Source organism: Falco peregrinus, chromosome 2 (genome assembly GCF_023634155.1).
Source record: "Falco peregrinus isolate bFalPer1 chromosome 2, bFalPer1.pri, whole genome shotgun sequence".
Lineage (NCBI taxonomy): Eukaryota > Metazoa > Chordata > Aves > Falconiformes > Falconidae > Falco > Falco peregrinus.
Window position 1 is genome coordinate 19,394,511 of NC_073722.1, and position 18,678 is coordinate 19,413,188.

General features: G+C 39.5%; 1 protein-coding gene across 6 annotated transcripts in view; it reads right to left on the reverse strand.

Annotated features, from left to right (window-relative positions):
* Positions 1 to 1,726: 1,726 nt before the first annotated feature.
* The window catches only part of FAM149A (family with sequence similarity 149 member A), a 32,574-nt gene continuing 15,622 nt past the window's right edge, over positions 1,727 to 18,678 (reverse strand). For 3 of the 6 annotated variants that reach the window (XM_027794871.2, XM_055795149.1, XM_055795144.1), the window contains exons 2-14: positions 16,251 to 16,361; positions 15,132 to 15,264; positions 13,487 to 13,629; positions 11,146 to 11,271; positions 10,827 to 11,003; positions 8,842 to 9,032; positions 7,403 to 7,557; positions 6,179 to 6,282; positions 5,740 to 5,964; positions 5,310 to 5,430; positions 4,361 to 4,498; positions 3,926 to 4,004; positions 1,727 to 3,080 (exon numbers count right to left, since the gene is read on the reverse strand). In XM_027794871.2, coding sequence (XP_027650672.2) covers positions 3,007 to 3,080; positions 3,926 to 4,004; positions 4,361 to 4,498; positions 5,310 to 5,430; positions 5,740 to 5,964; positions 6,179 to 6,282; positions 7,403 to 7,557; positions 8,842 to 9,032; positions 10,827 to 11,003; positions 11,146 to 11,271; positions 13,487 to 13,629; positions 15,132 to 15,264; positions 16,251 to 16,361 — 1,777 coding nt within the window. In that variant the 3' untranslated portion in view covers positions 1,727 to 3,006. Of the gene's footprint in view, positions 3,081 to 3,925; positions 4,005 to 4,360; positions 4,499 to 5,309; positions 5,431 to 5,739; positions 5,965 to 6,178; positions 6,283 to 7,402; positions 7,558 to 8,841; positions 9,033 to 10,826; positions 11,004 to 11,145; positions 11,272 to 13,486; positions 13,630 to 14,425; positions 15,026 to 15,131; positions 15,265 to 16,250; positions 16,362 to 16,535; positions 18,456 to 18,678 lie in introns of those variants that run through there. The other 3 variants (XM_055795147.1, XM_055795145.1, XM_055795148.1) reach the window with 3 other exon arrangements.

The window sequence follows — 18,678 nt, forward strand, 5'->3', positions numbered from 1 at the left end:
ACAGAGGCCACCCTAGCGGCACCCCACAGCCAACACTCACCTGAAAACATTACCGTGAAACCACTGCAAAACCAGAAACATCAGCTATGAAGTGACAGCCACATGCACCTTCAACAACGCTAATTATCTGGAAAGCACACAGGCGCCTTCCCTTACAATTTTCATTGAAAAATCTCTCTGGCCTGAACTCCTCTGGGCTGGGGAAGATCTTGGGGTCTCTATGCAGGGCGTAAGTTGCAACAAGGATATTTGTGCCATTTGATATTCTCCTTAGGAGAAAACAAAAAGAGAGGAGAAGGGTCTAAACAACAGCAAATAAGTGATTTTCTATAAACTGCTACACAGATTAAAAAAAAAACAAAAACCACCAAACCAAAAGCAACAAAGGAAAACCCCTGCCCTTTTATTTGGGAAGCCTTCTCAATTTCTCTTGCTTGCAGACCTTCCAGCACCCATCTCAACCACTTCTAGCTATTTAAAGCTCCAGAATGGCCACAAGACACATTCCTACCTTCACTTCTTCAACCTTGATAAAAAAGTAATGGAAAACGTACTGAACACCTTGTGTTCTCTGTGAACCTTCTTCCAGGCTTCAGGATTATGTCCAAGTAAAGTACAGGACCCAGTTCATAGCAGCTGCTGTTGTACAATAGCCCTAGAAGTCCCGATTTGCCAAGATATTAATTTCAACACCATTCTGGCACACAAGTAGGCTTTGTAAATACTTGGATGTGCAGTTGGTACAGAACATGAGACTTATTAGTCCCACAGCCATGAGAAAAACATGAATCAAGAGTGAAGAACTCTACCCGTACACACGCCGATTAAGCCAGGCCAACGAGAGCAGCACCAACATTTCTTGGCTGCCTCCCAAGATGAGAACCAGAAGACCACCACTTCAAGTGTGCGTATACCAATGCACGCAGCCTAGCAAACAAACAGGAGGAGCTCCACACCCAGTCAGAAAGTTGTGATATCACAGGGGTAAACTGAAACATGAGGTCCCTTCCAACCTGGTATTCTATGACTATGATTATCAGGATTTAAGTGATGACCTGTGATTCTGACAGGTTTCTAAAAACTGACCAAAAGGGAAAAAAGCGTTAAAAAACTTCTGACAGCCAGCAAACACCCCTATTCTCTCTCTTCTGCCACCTGAGAGTGTTCCATTGCTGTTCTAGTAATTAGCAGATTTTTCCTTTCCTTTTAAGCTGCAGAAGCAGATGCTGGCTGCTCTGCTCCTCTCTCCATTCAGAAATTCAGTGACTGAGCTTCACGACATCACAGAGGTCAGCAGTCTTCTCTCTTTCACAAAGTGTCAGAAGATGGAACTGTGTGGTTCCCACTTCTGCCATTATAGAACCAAAGTGTCACATATTCATCTTTTCATCTGGTCCACAACATAAGATCAGTGTTGCGATGTAGTGCCACAGGATGGTAAGGGACACATTTTGCCATTGTTTCGCTGCATTCTTGTCAATGTCTATACAGTACAGGAGGGAGCGCTCAGGAGAGCAAAAGTATATTTTAGACACACTGCTGAAAAAGACTTAAATGTCAGTTTCAAACCTTCTGTCATCTCTGACCGGAGATTTCTGAAGAAACTGTCTCAAACTGACCTGCAACGCCAAAGCAAAAGCATTCTGCTTTCTCAGATACTATACCACAGTATTACCAGTGAATAAATTTAATGTAGCCAAAGAAGAAAAATAATAAGCCAGGAAACTAATTTTAAAATGTTTTCATTTACTCAAAAGAACGCAGTGCTTGATGTCCATTTACAAAACCCAGAAATCTGATTAACAGTACAGATATATACATTACGACAAATGTTTTGCCTTAGATTACCAATCCTTGAACATTCATAAAAGGAAGTGAGGAGAAGTGGCATTAGTTACCAAGTAGAAGAAACTGATTCTATACTTAACTGCATCATTTGGGCAAATAATTAAGTTTCTGTCCTCTTCCCTTTCCCCTTCAACAGCTCTTCAGTCACATCAACTTACACTGCTGGCTCTCTGAGGGCAGGAGGAACCCCTGACTGTGAATGCACACAGTACTAACAGCACAGACCTGATCGGGGCTGTAATCTCTGAGCAGAAAGCAACCCCAGTCTCCTCTTTGATCTTCCCATTTGGGTCTATACAGAGAGGTATGAAATAATGCTTTCATCAGTGAAGTACACATTTTAAAGTTAAAACTTTGAAGGCTCGGATATTTCAAAATATGATTAATTTCCACAATAACAGGCAATATTTTATAAGACATCTCAAGAAGTGGGAACAGTCTTACCACCTTGTCAGCCTGCAGGTTCAATTGCTCTGCATCTATCAATACGTTTGGCCTAGCAGGGAAAACTTTATTTACAGGAGGTAAAGTTTACCCCAGCAGTTCCCATAGTTACTGACAATTAGAAAGCATAAGTACAAGCAATGAATTAATTTCATCTCAAAAGAATCAAAGGAAGAAGAAAAAGCAGGGACAGAATATTTACAAGAGAACAAGTGCAATACGCGGAGTGAAAAATGGAGAAATGTTAAAACATCAGTTAACAAGGAGATACCAGACTCCTGTTTAAAAGTATAAATTCTGTGTATGACTGATGTTTGGATAGACTAGAACATCTTTAACACTGAGGAAACAGGAAAAAAAGTGGGAACAGGACTTCATGGCCTAAATGTAACTAACTTGCTTCAATATGGAGAATAACAATTTCCTAAGGAAAGATGGAAAAGGAGGAATGCCTGAGAAGAAAGTGCAGCAGCATCTTGAAGCTGCAAACAGAGCAGATGCCTCAACCACTTATTTCATTTTACTCTAACTTTTAATCTAACCTCTGGTCAGACAACTTTAAAAGAAGGCAATGCAGGCATCCTGAGGGTTGCAAGGCACAGCAGAAGCCAGCACACGGCACACATTCTTTGTGACACGAGATACTAGCTGGCAAATTTAGTGCTTCAGTCTTCATTCACTGCAGGGTTTTTTTCTGTTTCTTCCTCAACTGAGTTAAGATGCAATCTGAAATCTCTTCCTTGAGGTTAGAGGATTTCTCTGAAATGATCTGTAGTAATGCTGTGAGCCTAGAAAAGATCAAACATTGTTTGTTAGTTGTGGTAGAATCTGAAAGACACTCCTACCTTATGTACGAGTTACTTCCATCAGCCTTCTCGGATCAGCGTGTGCTTACCTGCCCTTATTCTTTCATCACCTTTTATATAATTGTGCCAATCATAATTACGCCAATCACATAATTACTTAAACTCAAGGAGCTTCCAAACAAATAAAGATAATGTACAAGCACTCAAACACCTCAGGAACTGGCTAGTCAACTGTATTGTAACAATGAAACTCAATAAGCCATGTAGGACCGCTCTCTTTTCTGGCATTATAAATAGAAGACATAGTTGCAAATCAATACTGGATTTTTTTATTTATTTAAGAGAACTTTATACTTATGTTAAAAATGCACATTTTCAATTTTATTTTTCCCCACATAAAAAGTTTACTATTTCTTCTTTAATTTGTATGTGGGCTAAAGTAAAATTTATGTCATCAAACAGTTGATGAAAGTATTTCTGTTATTACCCTAGTAGCAGCAAAACATCTAGCCTGTCCACCACATACTCTTGCTATAAATGTAAACATGCTGAAATCTTAACAACAACAACAACAAATTTAGATGAGGGGCAATTCTTTTCCTTCTAAGCCATAATAATGAAAAGAAGCTTTGCAGGATTCCTAACAGTCAGAGTTAGGGCTATCTCAGATCAAGTGAGAAGAAACTTCGAAACCAAACTCAGAAGATCCTGCCAAGCACACCTGTTGTTCTTTTATGCAGAGACAGCTCTCCCTGAGCACTTGTTGACTGTATGATGGTTAGTAGGTTGTTGGTCTCTTGCTTTCCAGTGATTCTTACTTTACCTACCTATCAAAAATCCTTGACCTGTCCCTTTGTGGTTCACAAAATCCATGGGAGTCAGCGATCTCTTCTGAAGTGTGTCTGTCTGTAAAAAACACATAGTATCAGCCAGTATGGCATGCTTATCTATTGAAATTGTTTGAATACAGTTTTTATCTAGTCCAGTACAGCGAGTCCTACCAAGCTGCAAAGCTCCAAGCAGTACTAAAACTGCATGCTTCTAGCGTACAGACACCCTCAAAGGAACTGTTTAATGCACTAAGACTTAAAAAAAAAATTTAAAAAAAAAAAGTCTTCCTCATACACTAGTTCTGCTTTTCAAGGTCCCACACCCCTCAAAGCCTTTTAACATGGTCCTCTCTGCAGGCAGCAGGAATCCCTGCACATCAGAAATCAGGAAAGACCCAGTAAGTTAGACCTGCAGACCAAGTCTCTACTTACATTGTAACATACCCTGAACGTGTGAGTTGTGTTGGGCCTTGAAAACTGATCAATAACAGTTCTTCCTGTGAGCCGCCATTCCTCGGTACTGCCAGGCACAGCACTTGACAGTCTGCTACAACCATATCGTCCTCGATGCTGAGAGAATTTATAAGTGCATTAAGAGAATACAGCAATTGAATCAATTAAAATAATAACTTTTCTGTTGCCATATTAAAAAAAAACACAAGAGAAGAAGAAGAAAGTGTTTTCACTAACCAAATGCACCGATTTAAGGTAATGTAAGGGTACTCATGTTTTTCAAACAGATTTGATACCATTCCCTAATATTAGTCTATAATCCCCAAAAGCTATTATTATTATTAACAATAACGATAATAAAAAATAACAATAATATGCTTTACATGTTTCTCAATTCAAAATATTATTCAGAAACAAAATATCATCAACATGCCAATTTATTTTCATTCTAGTGATTTACTACTTCCCCACCATTCAAAAATAGGTCAGTATCAGTAAGTTTGGTTGGGTTTTTTTTTTGTTGGGGTTTTTTTTTTTCAGTCAGTATCCTTTTCTACTTCCATCAGCATAATTTTCTACTTCTTATAACCTAACATTAGTGAATTGGAAAAAGCTATTTAAATCCAGATGCACATAAGTGCAAGGTTACTGTCTGGATGGTTGGTTTTCTGTTTGTTTTTATTTTTAAACCCTATTTTTCTGTTGTCAGAGAAAAGCCTTTCCACCATGATCTGTTTGTGACCTGAGGTTTTAACCTGCCTTCTACTGCATTCTAATGGCAGCCCAATGTAACACACATTAGCGTGTTTAGACCAGATATTAAATATGAACCAAACTGTAAAATCACTCATTTCAACCACTGATACAGAGCAATTTATTTCCAAATAGCTTGAAGTTCTTCACCAGCACAAAAATGAACACAACTCACAGAGCTCTGCTGCAATCGAGGTACTGAAAGATACTGTTCGACAGCTTCTGAGTTTATTGGTGGTAACTTGTTCCGGGTTGTAGGTGCACGAGCAGAAGACAAACGATCCGAGCTGCCACTCCTACCAAATTTTAAGAAAATTTTAGGAGAATTCTTATTAAAGACTTCTTTACTGCTTAATAATTTCACATGACTTCAGCGCATTTCTTTATAGAGTTCAACCACAGAAAGTAACAGCACCTAAAATAGCAACGAAAAAATAAAACAAATGCCTCTCCTCAAAAAACACGGTTCTGCTTCCTTTTTCTCTCTGAATTCTAGAATCAGTAATAAATCTCGGGTTAGTTTTCAAGTATTTTGCAAAAATCCTTCACTGGTGAAATTTCAGTAAAGTTCTAAGGAAAGCAAAGAATAAAACGAAAAAACTCACAATTTAGTCCCCCTAAGGACTTGATCACTGTACGTATTGGGAGCTTTTGAGGAGAGTTGGTCAGAAGTGAGAGAAGGTAACTTATGGCTTGGCAGCTTCCTGGAAGATGTCAGCAGTACCCGAGATGATGAAAGAACACTGTTACCAGCAATCTTCTCCAACCTAGCGCACACTGAATTTGGAGCACTGGGGCCAATGCTATGTTGTTTGTCTTCTTGCTCATTCCTAGGGAAAAATGAAGAACGAGATAGGGAATTCGGGTGGGGGAGTGGGGAAGGATTTCTTAACAAAGCACCATTGCAAAACCTACAGATCATTATCACATCAGCGATACACACAAAGGAGATGACCGCATTCTTATTGCCGTTTTATAATTACAAAGCATCTTTTACATAATATGAATTATGCCGCATTTTGAAAAGTGAGTATCGACACTTACTGTGTTTTTTCTACTGTGGCAACATGCCTCTGTTGGAGTGGCTTTGCTTGAATTGTCATCACACCATTCAAATCGCTACAAAAGTTGCTGGAAAAACGGTGAACCTAGTAAAAGCAACAAATATGTATTAACTTTGACTTTTTTTGAAGGAAGAACTCAAAAAGCGCATACTTAGGAGAGATGTAACGGTTTCTTAGAAAAGTTTCTGTTACGATGTTCAGTAGAATTCTCAGTAGTAGCCACAGCAAATACATTGTTTTGTTTATTTTAAACAGATTGTAATAAACAGAACTCGGGCAATTTAGTTTGTGAATTGCGACTCAATTTGCAATGTAAGTTTCAGTTGATGCCAAAGTTCGATCCTCTGAAGCTTATCTAAGTATTTTATTACAATTTCTGGCTGCTGCTACCCCTCCAGAACCAAGCACACCAACAGGGAGCACTGAGACTGTTGTAGTCTCTCTTCCAGGTTTCTCATCTCACTAGCTAACAAGCATGGGAAAAGAGCAAGCACACAAGAATGAAGTCACTGGAACTGAACAGAGAGAGACCGGGTGGGGCAAACAAACCGAAGCAGTGGCTGGAAAAGAAAAAAAAAACCAAATGTGCAAAACAGGAGCCACAGGGAGGAGGCAGCAAGTGGGACACAAAAGGGCATTCTGTCTGTACAAACACGAGCATCCACAAAGCCAGGTAAGGGTCCAGCGCACTGGTGGATGTACTGCAGCGTCCCCTTTTACAGGAGGCGAACAAAATGACAAGGAATGAGAGCACGAAGCACACAGGGCTGCGAGGAAAGCACTCGCAACTTTACAACCCTGCAACCCAGCAAAGAGCCTGTTTTGGTTTCTTAAATTTTACCAAGAGGAAACGACTGAACCACAATAAAAGCAAAGTTACTTTATAAGGCCAGAAAGTAGTCCAACAAGCAGGTTTTTTTGTAAACCAACTTCAGCAATATCTTAGTGGTAAATGGTACTTTTAAGAACCACCAAAGAACAAGCAATAGTAGACAAGAAAGGCACATTCAATGAGCCTTCATTTTAAATGAGATGACTTACTTTAAGTACACCTAATTGGTTAAAAAAAAAAAAAAAAAAAAAAAAACCAAACCACACACAAAGGAAAAAAAGAAAGAAAGAAGAGACTTTCCTAGCTTCACCCAGGAACCTGTCCAAGGTCAGCAGAAAAAATGAACACTGTTCGATGGAAAGCTCTTTTTACCTGTGACGAAACAAAATGAGACCCAAAAGATGCACTTCGTGCTTCTGAGCCTCTCGAAAGAGGAATGCTCCTAGCATCTGCTGTAACACGAACAGCTGGCAAATGTGGAAGTTTCACTGTAACAGCTTTCAGGTTTTGTACCTGTTTGTCACACTCTGCACAACAGCAAAAGAAAAGTAGAAGGAATAAGAGGTATTCTATATGTCTACCAGCTATCATTCATTGGGATTCAAACAAAATTACACTTCACAATAAATGGAGACTTTCATATAAAGTTTTCATGATATTTAAAAATCTACCACAAATGATGCTTTTCTGAAAGCATTTGCGCTTTTCCATTTGTTTAGGCTTTCTCTGACAAACAAGTTGGTCTATACATGTCGAGTTGGAAGGGGGATGTTTGTTTTAAAAAATACTGCTAAGACTCTTGGAATTTTATTTTAAGGATTCCTGAAGATAATTTTTTTAAAGCAGAATATATAGAGAGATGGATATAGCTATAAAGTCTATTGACCCTATCCTTGTCTGACAGCAGCTACATACAGTTTCATTTTGGGTATATACTGCCTTCTGACTTCCATTATAAGCCCAAATTCTTTCACACTCTTAGTTGAAATACATTGGTTTGCTGTTTGTCATAAGTTTACGCCCTTCATAAAGATGAGTACATCTATCATAATACTGCTAAGCTATCCTCCCTAAGCTATAATATTGAGCTATACAAACCACCTGTGGCGTGAAAAGCACTTTCATATTTCAGTAACACCTGAAATGTTAAGTTCTGATGTTGCAAGTATTCTGAGCAATTTTGCCATTTCTTACTTTGTGGTAGATTTTCATTTGAGGTAATTTCCAAAACCCATCCCCAGATATTCTTCTGTTACTGTTTTTTTTTAAAATACATTGAAAGAAGAACTGAAACTTCCCTCAGACTCCAAAGACAACACATGCACACTAAATAGAATTTCACTTCTAATTGCTTTTCCTCGGTACAGACTGTTAGAATACAAAACCATCAAATAAAATTACATGCACCACCATTTCTTCATCCTATATCAAACTCCAACTCCTGCACTGTCAAGAAGACTGTCTATCTCACTTTAAACACCTACCAGTGATTAAGATTTTTTTATTTTGTTTTTAAAAACATGCTCTCCCGCAATTAAGCTCTTTCAGTCAGTATTCTTCCTTTTTTTACACCCCTGGTAAAAAACTCCCTGAAAATCAGTAGGAATGTTTTTATTTTAGGTCGATGTATGTGTGTGGGTGCATGTTCATGCTAAGGCATTATCTGTCTTTTGTAGTGCTGTACTACCAACATGGCTATCTTAAAATACCCATGTTTCCCAAGCTTTATTTAAGGGGCAGGGGGCAACAAAAAACAACACACTTTTCTGAGTTAGATTTGATAAATACCATATCTGAAAAATACCAAATACCTGTGATACTAGTTTCCCAATTTTTTTTAATCAGTTCCTCCAATATTCCAATTACACTGCTCCAGACATGATCAAATACTTCAGAAGCCACGGCATCTTTGATACAGGCATTGGGAGAAACAGGAGGAATGCCACGCTTACTCCTTTTCTCAGCAAGACGCATTTCCTTTTGTTCCCAGCTCGCATCATCACTAACAAAGGAAGCAAATTCAAATGAGTTCCCACCAGTTTTGACTTTTATTTTCACTCCTTCTAATACACAAAATGAATAGAAACATACATATGAAAGAAAAGCCAGTCAGATGTAGATCACAAAAAAAAAAATCAAACACACAGAGTACCTAGGGGAACAGAACCTACCAAATACATATAATAATTTCTTCTTTTTTTGCTTGAAGGTGAAAAATTAAACAATCCAGTGTAGGGCATTACAACAGGAAGATCTGCAGCTCTAGAAGGAACAGCTTTGTACATGGCACTTAATCACCTGAGACTAAATCCTATACTTTTCGCCATAGCCATTTAGTCATTTGAGACTAAATACTGTATTTTTTACCATAAGTGAACTACTGTTGCATTTGGCAGGAGGACTACCACACAAAACATTTTTTTTTTAATCATGTCCCATACACCTGCACACATCTGAAACACTCCACCACTGACCAAAGACAACTTTAAATGATTTCTGCAGCCTGACAAGAACGGCAGAGTCCACAACCTTACACTCAACACCTTCCTTTCCACTGCTGTGTGGACAGTTTGTTTATTTTTTCACTTTTTGTCCCCTCCCTCCCTCCCTAGGGAAGCACAGTGTAGCAACATTTCCTAACTTGGTTTTCTAAAACACCCCTGAAGAAGAGTTTAACCTTTTTCTTTTTTTAATGCTGTCATATTTCTTTCTAAGGAAACAGTTTATTTTTTTTATATTACAAGGATGATCTCAAATTCATACTGGTTTCTCCCTTTCTCTTCTCCATCACTTCTTCCTCAAACTGGACTGCAAACTTCTTAACCGTCACTGAGATTTGGCCCAATGGTCCAGCTCACAAAATGACCACGCTGTTTTTGTATCAGGCTTTGTAACACCTAATGTTTTAGTTACAGAGAACAAGGTATTTCAGAATTGAAGGAAACTAAAACAACATTTTCAAGGAGGCACAAAGGAGAGAAATGCACCTTCAGTTGTGTCTCCCAAATTGTTTGTTTACTTAGCAAAATGAAGACAGAAGAATCCTAAGAGGATTCTTAAACGCAAACCCTTTCCAAAAAGGCAGCCACCCAAGCCCTCTCTTCTAAACACAGAAGTGGAAGGGTCTCAATCTGGCTCCTCAGTTTTTCAGAACAACCGTATTTTCTTCCTCCAAGTGAGCCAAGCTCTAGCACAAGAAGCTATGCTTTGTGCCCCGCTAGCCCTACCAAAGTTTCCCCCTCGTAGAGGCCTTTTAGAAAACAGCGCGTTATGGTCTTCCATCTACCCAGTAGCTGGAACATTCCACTGGCTCACTGGAAACCTAGGCTGCACTGTCAAGAAAACAGCTGCATGACTCCTGTCACTCACAAGAGTGCTCTAAATAATCAAAATGCAACCTGTACATCTCCTCACAAAGTTGTTTTACACTGCACAGAGAGAATTCAAGACTCATTAGTGCTGACAATGAAAGCACACACAGTGTAATGACACCAAACAACCTGGTGGTCAAGGCACTCACTTGAGGAGAAGGGATTCCTTCATTCTACTCACTGTCTCAAAATTCAAACACACATTTTACTGAATCCCCATGCACAAAATACCTCAGAACAACTACTGGATAAGACACACTCCTCTGACATGGGAGATGCGAGTTATCTTCCACATGCCCTGTGCTACTGAACACGGGCAGAAGGAATGGTATTTTACAGAAGAGAAACACAGTTTATGAACCCTGACTGGGTTCACTGATAATGTTTCATTATATTCTTCAAAAATACACATATCTGTTATTTACAGCTCCTTGTTGTCAAAGGCAAGATATTCTTCTATTTCTCCATCCACATCATAGATTTCTTCTTCCAGGAATGAATACATGGATGAGTCAGAGGCAGAAATCCTAGTAGAACTTGTGTCTGGTAATTTATGTATTGGAGATACTGTAGGGATCAGTTTAGAGCCTGAAATGCAGAGCCTGAAAAAATATCAACAAAATCCCAATTAAAGAAAGAAGAAAGTGCTTATTTAATTATACTGAAATGTTTCAGCAATACAGAAGTAATATTTGTACATGTTTCTAGGGAGGGAAGACCAAAAAGCTTAAAAAATTAACATACTCTTTTATATTACTAGTAGATTCATGGAGGCCAGGTAAACACGTAGCATCCACAAAGTTATCACTTCTGCTCTGAAAATGCTGAAAGCCTTCATCCTTCGGCAATAGGAGCTGCTTTCCAAGAACCCTGAATAAAAAGAAGAGACCAAGCAGCATCTTAGATGGAAATCCATTCCATATGCAAATATCAAGAACAAAAATAGCTGCAAACAGCAGGCTGTACAAAAGCACACCTTACATTTGGTTTGAAAAACCAATTCATGCAGGGGCCAGCGCATTGTACAAAATGTTAACATTGCCTAGTATTTAACTCATTATAGTTAAGCTGATTTACAAAGGATGAGATTCTAGCTTATAATTATTAAGAGCAAATAGTCAAACTTGTTAAAATTGTTCTAAAGGCAGATAAACACACTTCCGTTCTTATCAAAACTCCGTATGGATGCAGAAGAGAAATAACATCTGCTATGACTTCATTTATCCAACTCCAGTATCCAGCAACGTGAGCAGAAGTCCGAATTGAAAATGTTTACACTGATAGTTAAGGCTAGAATTATATGTTCAGCAAATGCAAACTCCAACATGCCTCATGTGCAGAGGCAGAGAGAAAAGGTAAAAGCAACTCTATTTAATGTACACAAAATTAGCCTATAAAATTTTCTGAACGCGGTATAGGTAAATAATAATCACTGCTTACTGAATTGTTTTTAATAGCATTCACAAAGGATCTCAAAAGAATTTACCAATCGCATCTGCAGTGCAAGAAGCTATGTTCAACTCACTTGAACACATTTTCTTATGGCTACCTTTTACAGAACAGCACTTTGTGCCACACGAAGGCTCTAATCAATAGCCTTTTTTATTTTTCACTTTCTAAGACATGAAAAAAAGCTTTCTCTTTAAATAGATAGGATCTTTTATCGATGGCAGTTCACAAGTACATTTACTCCCACACACTGAGATAAGTATTCATATATCGACATAGCTGTTTTACATATTTAAAAAACAAAAAAAGCCAACCAGCAAGCAATTTGAAGCACAACTCTCAGAAATAAATCTGGCATCCCAGAAGCTATTCTTCTGCGTAACTAGTCAACACAAACTGTGTTTTAAGATTTAAGCTTAATAATGAGTGTAATTTTTTTTCTTCTTTCTAAACCACAGGATGTACCACATCTCTTAGTACCAAATGACACAGAGCTCCCAGACTTCTTCAGTTCACTTTGAACCTCTTGGACTTGGTTGGTATTGCCAGCATTAGATTTGAATCAGAAAATTTTAAGTACAGGAAATCACTTAAAAAACCCCATCCACCTAGTGAAAATACTCTAAAAATATATTGAAATTACTTAATATTTTGAATTAATTACACAGCACAAAAACTGTCTCCATTTTATGTATATTCTATTAATTTTTACAGTATCTAAACAAGGCAAAGCATGGCTTAATGCTACTGAAAACTGCCTCAGATTTATTTAACAGTTCTCTCTTTTTCCTGACGAAGTGTCACAAGCTTTATTAGTTGATTTTTATACTTACTAGTAACAAGCCTCTGCAAATTATCTAAAAGCGCTGAAAGCATACCACAGTTACTGTAGCATTCTTTGTAATGTTGTTAACAAATTACTGAATAGAAGATAAGCACATGCAGGTTTGTGCTTAGAATAGCTTAAAGCCGCCACAGCTCACACAGAATGACATGCCATCATTTACGAAGGCAGAACAGTGCAAACACAGTGCAACACTGACTTCTGTCCCCTGTGTAATAAGCAGCAGTCATCAGGCTGCCTAGATGTTTTGCACATCTATGCAAAACAACTGTCATTAATCATGTATACATCCTTGAATCCATTTAACTAGTTATTGCCAGGTTAATAACACATATTGTTTTACCTTGATTTCCATAGCCTAGGAAGAGATTATAGCTTTGCAGCATATGTGAAGTATGTGTCTGCCTTCATTTTTCGTTTCTTTTTAGAAGAATCAATAATAGAATTAACACTGGAATTTCACAATCTTTTCACTTACAGTAAAAACAAGTGTATTCTTTATTTAGAAAAAGTCATTACGAAAATGGTGCATTATTATTTTCTTGTTACATCCTGCTAAAGTATCTTTGCCTGCAATCATTGTATTAAGAATAAACAAAGAGCATTAGCTGCTAGTGCACCACCACCCATACTTACTGTGCAACTATGGCACAGCTCAGTCCCAGAGATCCAGATCTGAATGCAAAAGTGTTACTGGTGCCATACACCAAGAGCAATTCATACGAGGGTACCCCAAAATTTACATTAGAGTGATGACTGGTTAAAACTAGTACCAGCAAGAAATTTCCTTACCTTAGATGAGGAAATTGGTCAACCCAGTCTGCACATTCTGCCTGCAGACTCTGAGTCTGGGAGGTCACTTTTCCTTCAAACAGCATCTCATCGATCTCCCAAAGTAACTGATGCACTCTCTGTGTGTTGGCTTTATCAAATTCCTACAAATTATAAATTTTATAGTTGTTAGCAAGTATGCATGCATACCAAAAAACCCGCAATATTTAAAGAACAGGACAACTTGGACTGATTTGGTTGATCATCATAGAATGGATCTTCAGATTACCTACTTTGGACACACAAATTTATATACCACAGTGAAAAAAAAAAAAGAATTCCACATAGCTAGCCTGGGCAAGGAGATTTAGCAAAAAGGAACTAGAAGCCTATCTTTCTGTGAAGTTAATGGATAACAGAGAGCTGCCTAGGATTAGCCAACAGGAAACACTCGTATCAAGGTGCCTGGACTCATAGCTTGCTCCCTGCTCCAATGCAAAGCAAAGCGTGCACACTGCATCTCTGGGACCATGGCACCACTTGCTCTTTTGAGTGGTGCTCTTCCTTTCTTAGTAAAAAGCTAAGAGGCAAAGAGAGGGCACCTTCTTTGAGGTGCATGACATAGCCTGGTGGTTAGGAAACAGCTATCGGTGTGAGAAACGGCCTTCCACACCACTGAAGCTACAACTTGGTGCAACCAAAACCAGGCGAGTGTAGGGGCATATGAAAACAGCCGAGAAGCGTCTGACTTTATCCAACAATGTGGACACAAGCACTTGGCTGAACACTCCTCAGCTGAGGCACCATTCATAATGCTATTTGCCACTTATCTCAGACACTCTGAAGTGCTAATACTCAGGGCCCACACCCGAGTGTTCTGTTCACTTCCAGCTGAGTGCCCCGACCACTTCAGGCAATAGAAGGGATCACACTGAAAAGGAATGGGAAAATAACTCTCACCCAGGTTACTGCATGATACAGGGTCAGGCTTCTCCTGGAGGGCTGGCTGCAGCAGATGGGGTCAGTACTCCAAAGGTTAGGACACTATGCAAAAGGTATGGCAGTACTACCACTACCAGCCACAGATGCCTTTTTAAAATTAAAGTGGCAGCAATCGCAATGCTTTTGGATTTATTCAACACTGCCAGCCTGCACTTGGTATGCCTTTGAGGTCTGCCCTCCGTAACGCCCTCTCTCTGCATCATCTATGAAACAGAACTCAGCTTAGGTAGGAGCTAAATATTTACTGAGACTAGCACATTTACATGTATGTTCATGAATCTAGTTTATGATTCAAAACACTAAGAATAATTCAATTTAGACATTGCTTTCATTATGCAGTATTTGAAAATGCATATTTTATCACTTTCTTGGACTCAGAAACCTAAGCCTATCTTCTTGGGTAAAACATGTTTGTTCTACTCCAAATTCCATCATTTCATATTTTTATTCCATTTTTCTTTGTTACACATCAGCTACACTGATATCAACTTGCAAACAAAACCCTTTTTAAAAGATTAAATTAATACACTTAATCACTAGGCTATTATGGATGAAAGTGGTTAAATTCTCCTACAGGAGAGGTGCTGCATATCCATTTTCTGTAAAAATTAATCTTTTCTACAATGTTTATAGAAAGTATATTGTAAGAGTTTCTGTGACATACATCATCCCTCCAGGAGTAAACTGAACTTCTTTCACTAGACAAACCGGTAGCATAGCTGTTTATTCCAGACCAAGAATTATTCAACTCCGTGGGTGTTGTACAACCACTAGATGAAAGTGATGAAAGCGTTTCACTGTAAAAAGATGACAAATTAAAATGAAGAACAGTGATTTTCTTTATAAGCATTTTTAAAATAATGCAACTGATCACATAAGTGGACAATGATATGTATTCCTAACAATGTGAAGAGTTCCAAGTATATGTTTTTAAGTACTGCGCAATAAATACATGCTCCTATTTGTACCATTTACTGCCTTAAAGGCAATTCCTTCTACAATAGTATGCCTTGGTATGTATGTGCACCACTGCAACTGTAAAGGCACTCTAAAATATGCATATGTATGTGTATATGTATTCAAACATATATACGCACACACACAACTACATTTCCACCTCTAACAATTATTTAGGTTTCTCCAGTTCAGCTAACAGGCACATCAAAAGCTACACATTAAAGATTTACATGAGCCTTCTTTAACGCCATTAGAAGCTACCACAAGAAAAATTTTGCAAAACTGAGCATAACGTCTCTACAAATGTTTCAATTAGCATTGAGTTACATATCTATCCATACAGTGTCTCTTAACGCTATTAGACCTGGTGCACTTTAACCCTTGAGCCCCAGGATTCCAGCTCTCGGGAAGCTCTAGCTGGTCCCTGCCAGCTGCCACTCACCCTGGGCTGCAGTGAAAGCAAGGGCAGTCAGATGTGCAGGCCAGGCAAATCCTAACCAGTGCCAACTGGAATTAAAACTTCTTGAAAGTTAACTGACCCGCAACACTGGTGAACACGACTTGCGTTTAACCATGAAGTCTGACTTCCCTTCCAGGTTTAATCTGTGCACTTTACTATGCTCTAAAAACACACAATTCCGTAACACAAACCAGGAGTAAAGTTCAAATATTCTAAAAAATGGGCTAGGTCAATTTATATCCTGCAACAGTTGTCATCTGTATGAATGACTAGAAGCATGACTAGGGAAAATGAATACCAATCTTAAAATATCTACTTAAGTCAAAAGTCCATTAATGAAGTACTATTTCAGAACCAAATGCATACCCAGTATAATTGTCGATGGCTTCCTGCACATTTCTTGCAAAAACTGCTGGAAGAGATTCTCCACTTTTTCCAGAAAGGCACTGATTTGTGGAACCTCTGGATAGTCCCTTCCTATAAACACAGAAACATGCTACTCCGTAATATTAAATATAACAACTCTGTTTAGTTTTTCAATCCTACTCATCAACACAAACATTTGCTTCAAACAAACCACCTTGTTTTAAAACAGTTTTTATTTACCCAAGTATTTTTCAGAAAAAAGCGTACATTTAATTTAAGACTTACTTTACTCCACAGGCATCCTCCTTCAGTTTTGCACTTTACAATTTGCACAAAGCACACACAAATGCAGCAGCACCTCACTACTGCAGGAACAGAGCAAAGGCACAAACCAGTAATTGTCCATACAGCAGTTATTCACTTATGTGCTTCTGTTCAATCATTACTATAGAGTCCATTTTCTCAGGTGTCTCTCTGCATAAAAAGAAGTTACAGATACGGTGCCAAGCAAACAGTGCTCTTTACTTCAGCTGTGAACTCTCAACTTGGCTGTTTTAAGTGAACCAAGATATTACTACATCAAGACACATGGGCATATTCTCAGTACGTTTACAGGCCACAAAGAATCAGTTCCTCCAGTACCAAAGACTCCTTAACACTGTCTTAAAAACTAAGCCACGAACTTTCAACTATTATGCCTTTCCAGCCTAAGAAATGCTAGAACTTGTCTTTTTTTGTTTCTCCAAATACCTGAACACATGCTCAAATGCTCAAGCTTCAAAACCATCTCTTACAAACCACACAGATGAAAATTATAGTAAGGCACAGGAATGCCTGCAGATTTATTACTAGCCTTAAAAGAATACCTTCTGAGGAAGGAAGAGACTTATTTTTAAAAAAGAACAGAAACTGTGTTTAACCATGTATGTCTATAATCCCACTAAGTTCTGTCATTAATATGTTAAACCCACCTCTTCAGAATACATACAGAAGTGTCAAAGTGTTCCCCAGAAACACTTTCACAGCAACAAATTACTTCATCTATGGAAGTTCCTATTTTCATCCCATAAAACCCTCGGGTCATAACTGTGAACAGCAGCACGACTGCATCAAAGTACATTTGTGAATGAGTAACTGTAAGGATACAGCTCACAAATCAAGAATTTTCGTGATTTCTTTAGCCAAAAACTGTATACTGGTGCTGCAACAGTTAGGATTGCTCTGTTGTCTTCCTATCCTTTCTGATATTCATATTGCCTTTCCACAGGTTACAAAGATACGTATGTCAAAATCTAGCTCCCCACTCAAATGGGCCACATCGCACATCCTACTCCTATGCCTTGACTAATAGCCACCAAAAACCTACCACAACTTTAAACTTCTCACCAGGGAAGACCCTGAATTGCAAATTCTTGGGAGGCTGGTACAACAGCAGTGGAAAGCATCTCTATGTGCTTGCTCAAAACTTCCTCCCTCTTCCCTAGGTACCTGCCTCTGGCCACTGTCAGCACCGAGAGACCCTGCGGAAAGTGGTACAGCCCAGTCCCATGAACACTTCACTCTGTCATAACACCAAGATCTATCTTCCAAGCAGCAGCAGTGAGCTCACAGCCCATCTTCTACATGAAAAGCTGGTTCCTTCTGTTCACATACACCCCTCCCTGGCATTTCATTTGCCACACTATTGCCCAGGCAGCCTTCTAAGGTCTTTCTCAATTATTATTTTTTTTCATAGCTGATCCTTGTCCTTAGTATTTTTCCACAACTTAACATCACCAGCAAGCCTTCTCACTTCACTGCTCACCCCTTTACCCGGTCAACTAGCCTGATGTGCCCAGGCCAGACCCCTATGAAACCCACGCACCGCTGCCTCTGCTCCCTGCTGCAGCTGCCTGTCCGTGGCGGAGCACCTTCCTCTCGCAGTCCACCTGCTTCAGTTACTCCACAGACTTCTAGCAACCCAAGCTAATTACACTGATTGGCTCTCCTGTATCTGTAAGGCTTTCTGACCTCTCAAAGAACCCCAGGTGGGGTTGGTTTTTTTTGTGGCTTTGAAGGAAACCTGACCCTACAAACATGAAAAGAAGCAAAACGCCACCAATAAAGTGTCAGGGGCTGCTTCTGCGAAACAAAGCCCGTGGGCTGTACGCAGTGGCACGATACAGGGTGCGAGCCAGAGCAGGGCGCTCCTGCCGCACCATCCAGCTGCATGCGGCGGTACCCCGCTCCGGCTCCCGCACCGCCCGCCGCGCCGCGCCCCGCTCCGGCCCCTGCCACGGGGCGATGGGCCAGGCAAGGGCCGCGGTGAAACACGAGGGAAAGGGACACCCCGCACCTCCCCGGGCATCACCCGCCGCGCCCCCGGCGACGCCGGGAGGGGCCCCGGCCGCGCCCCCGCAACCGCGGGGCTGCCCGGCACGGCACCGTG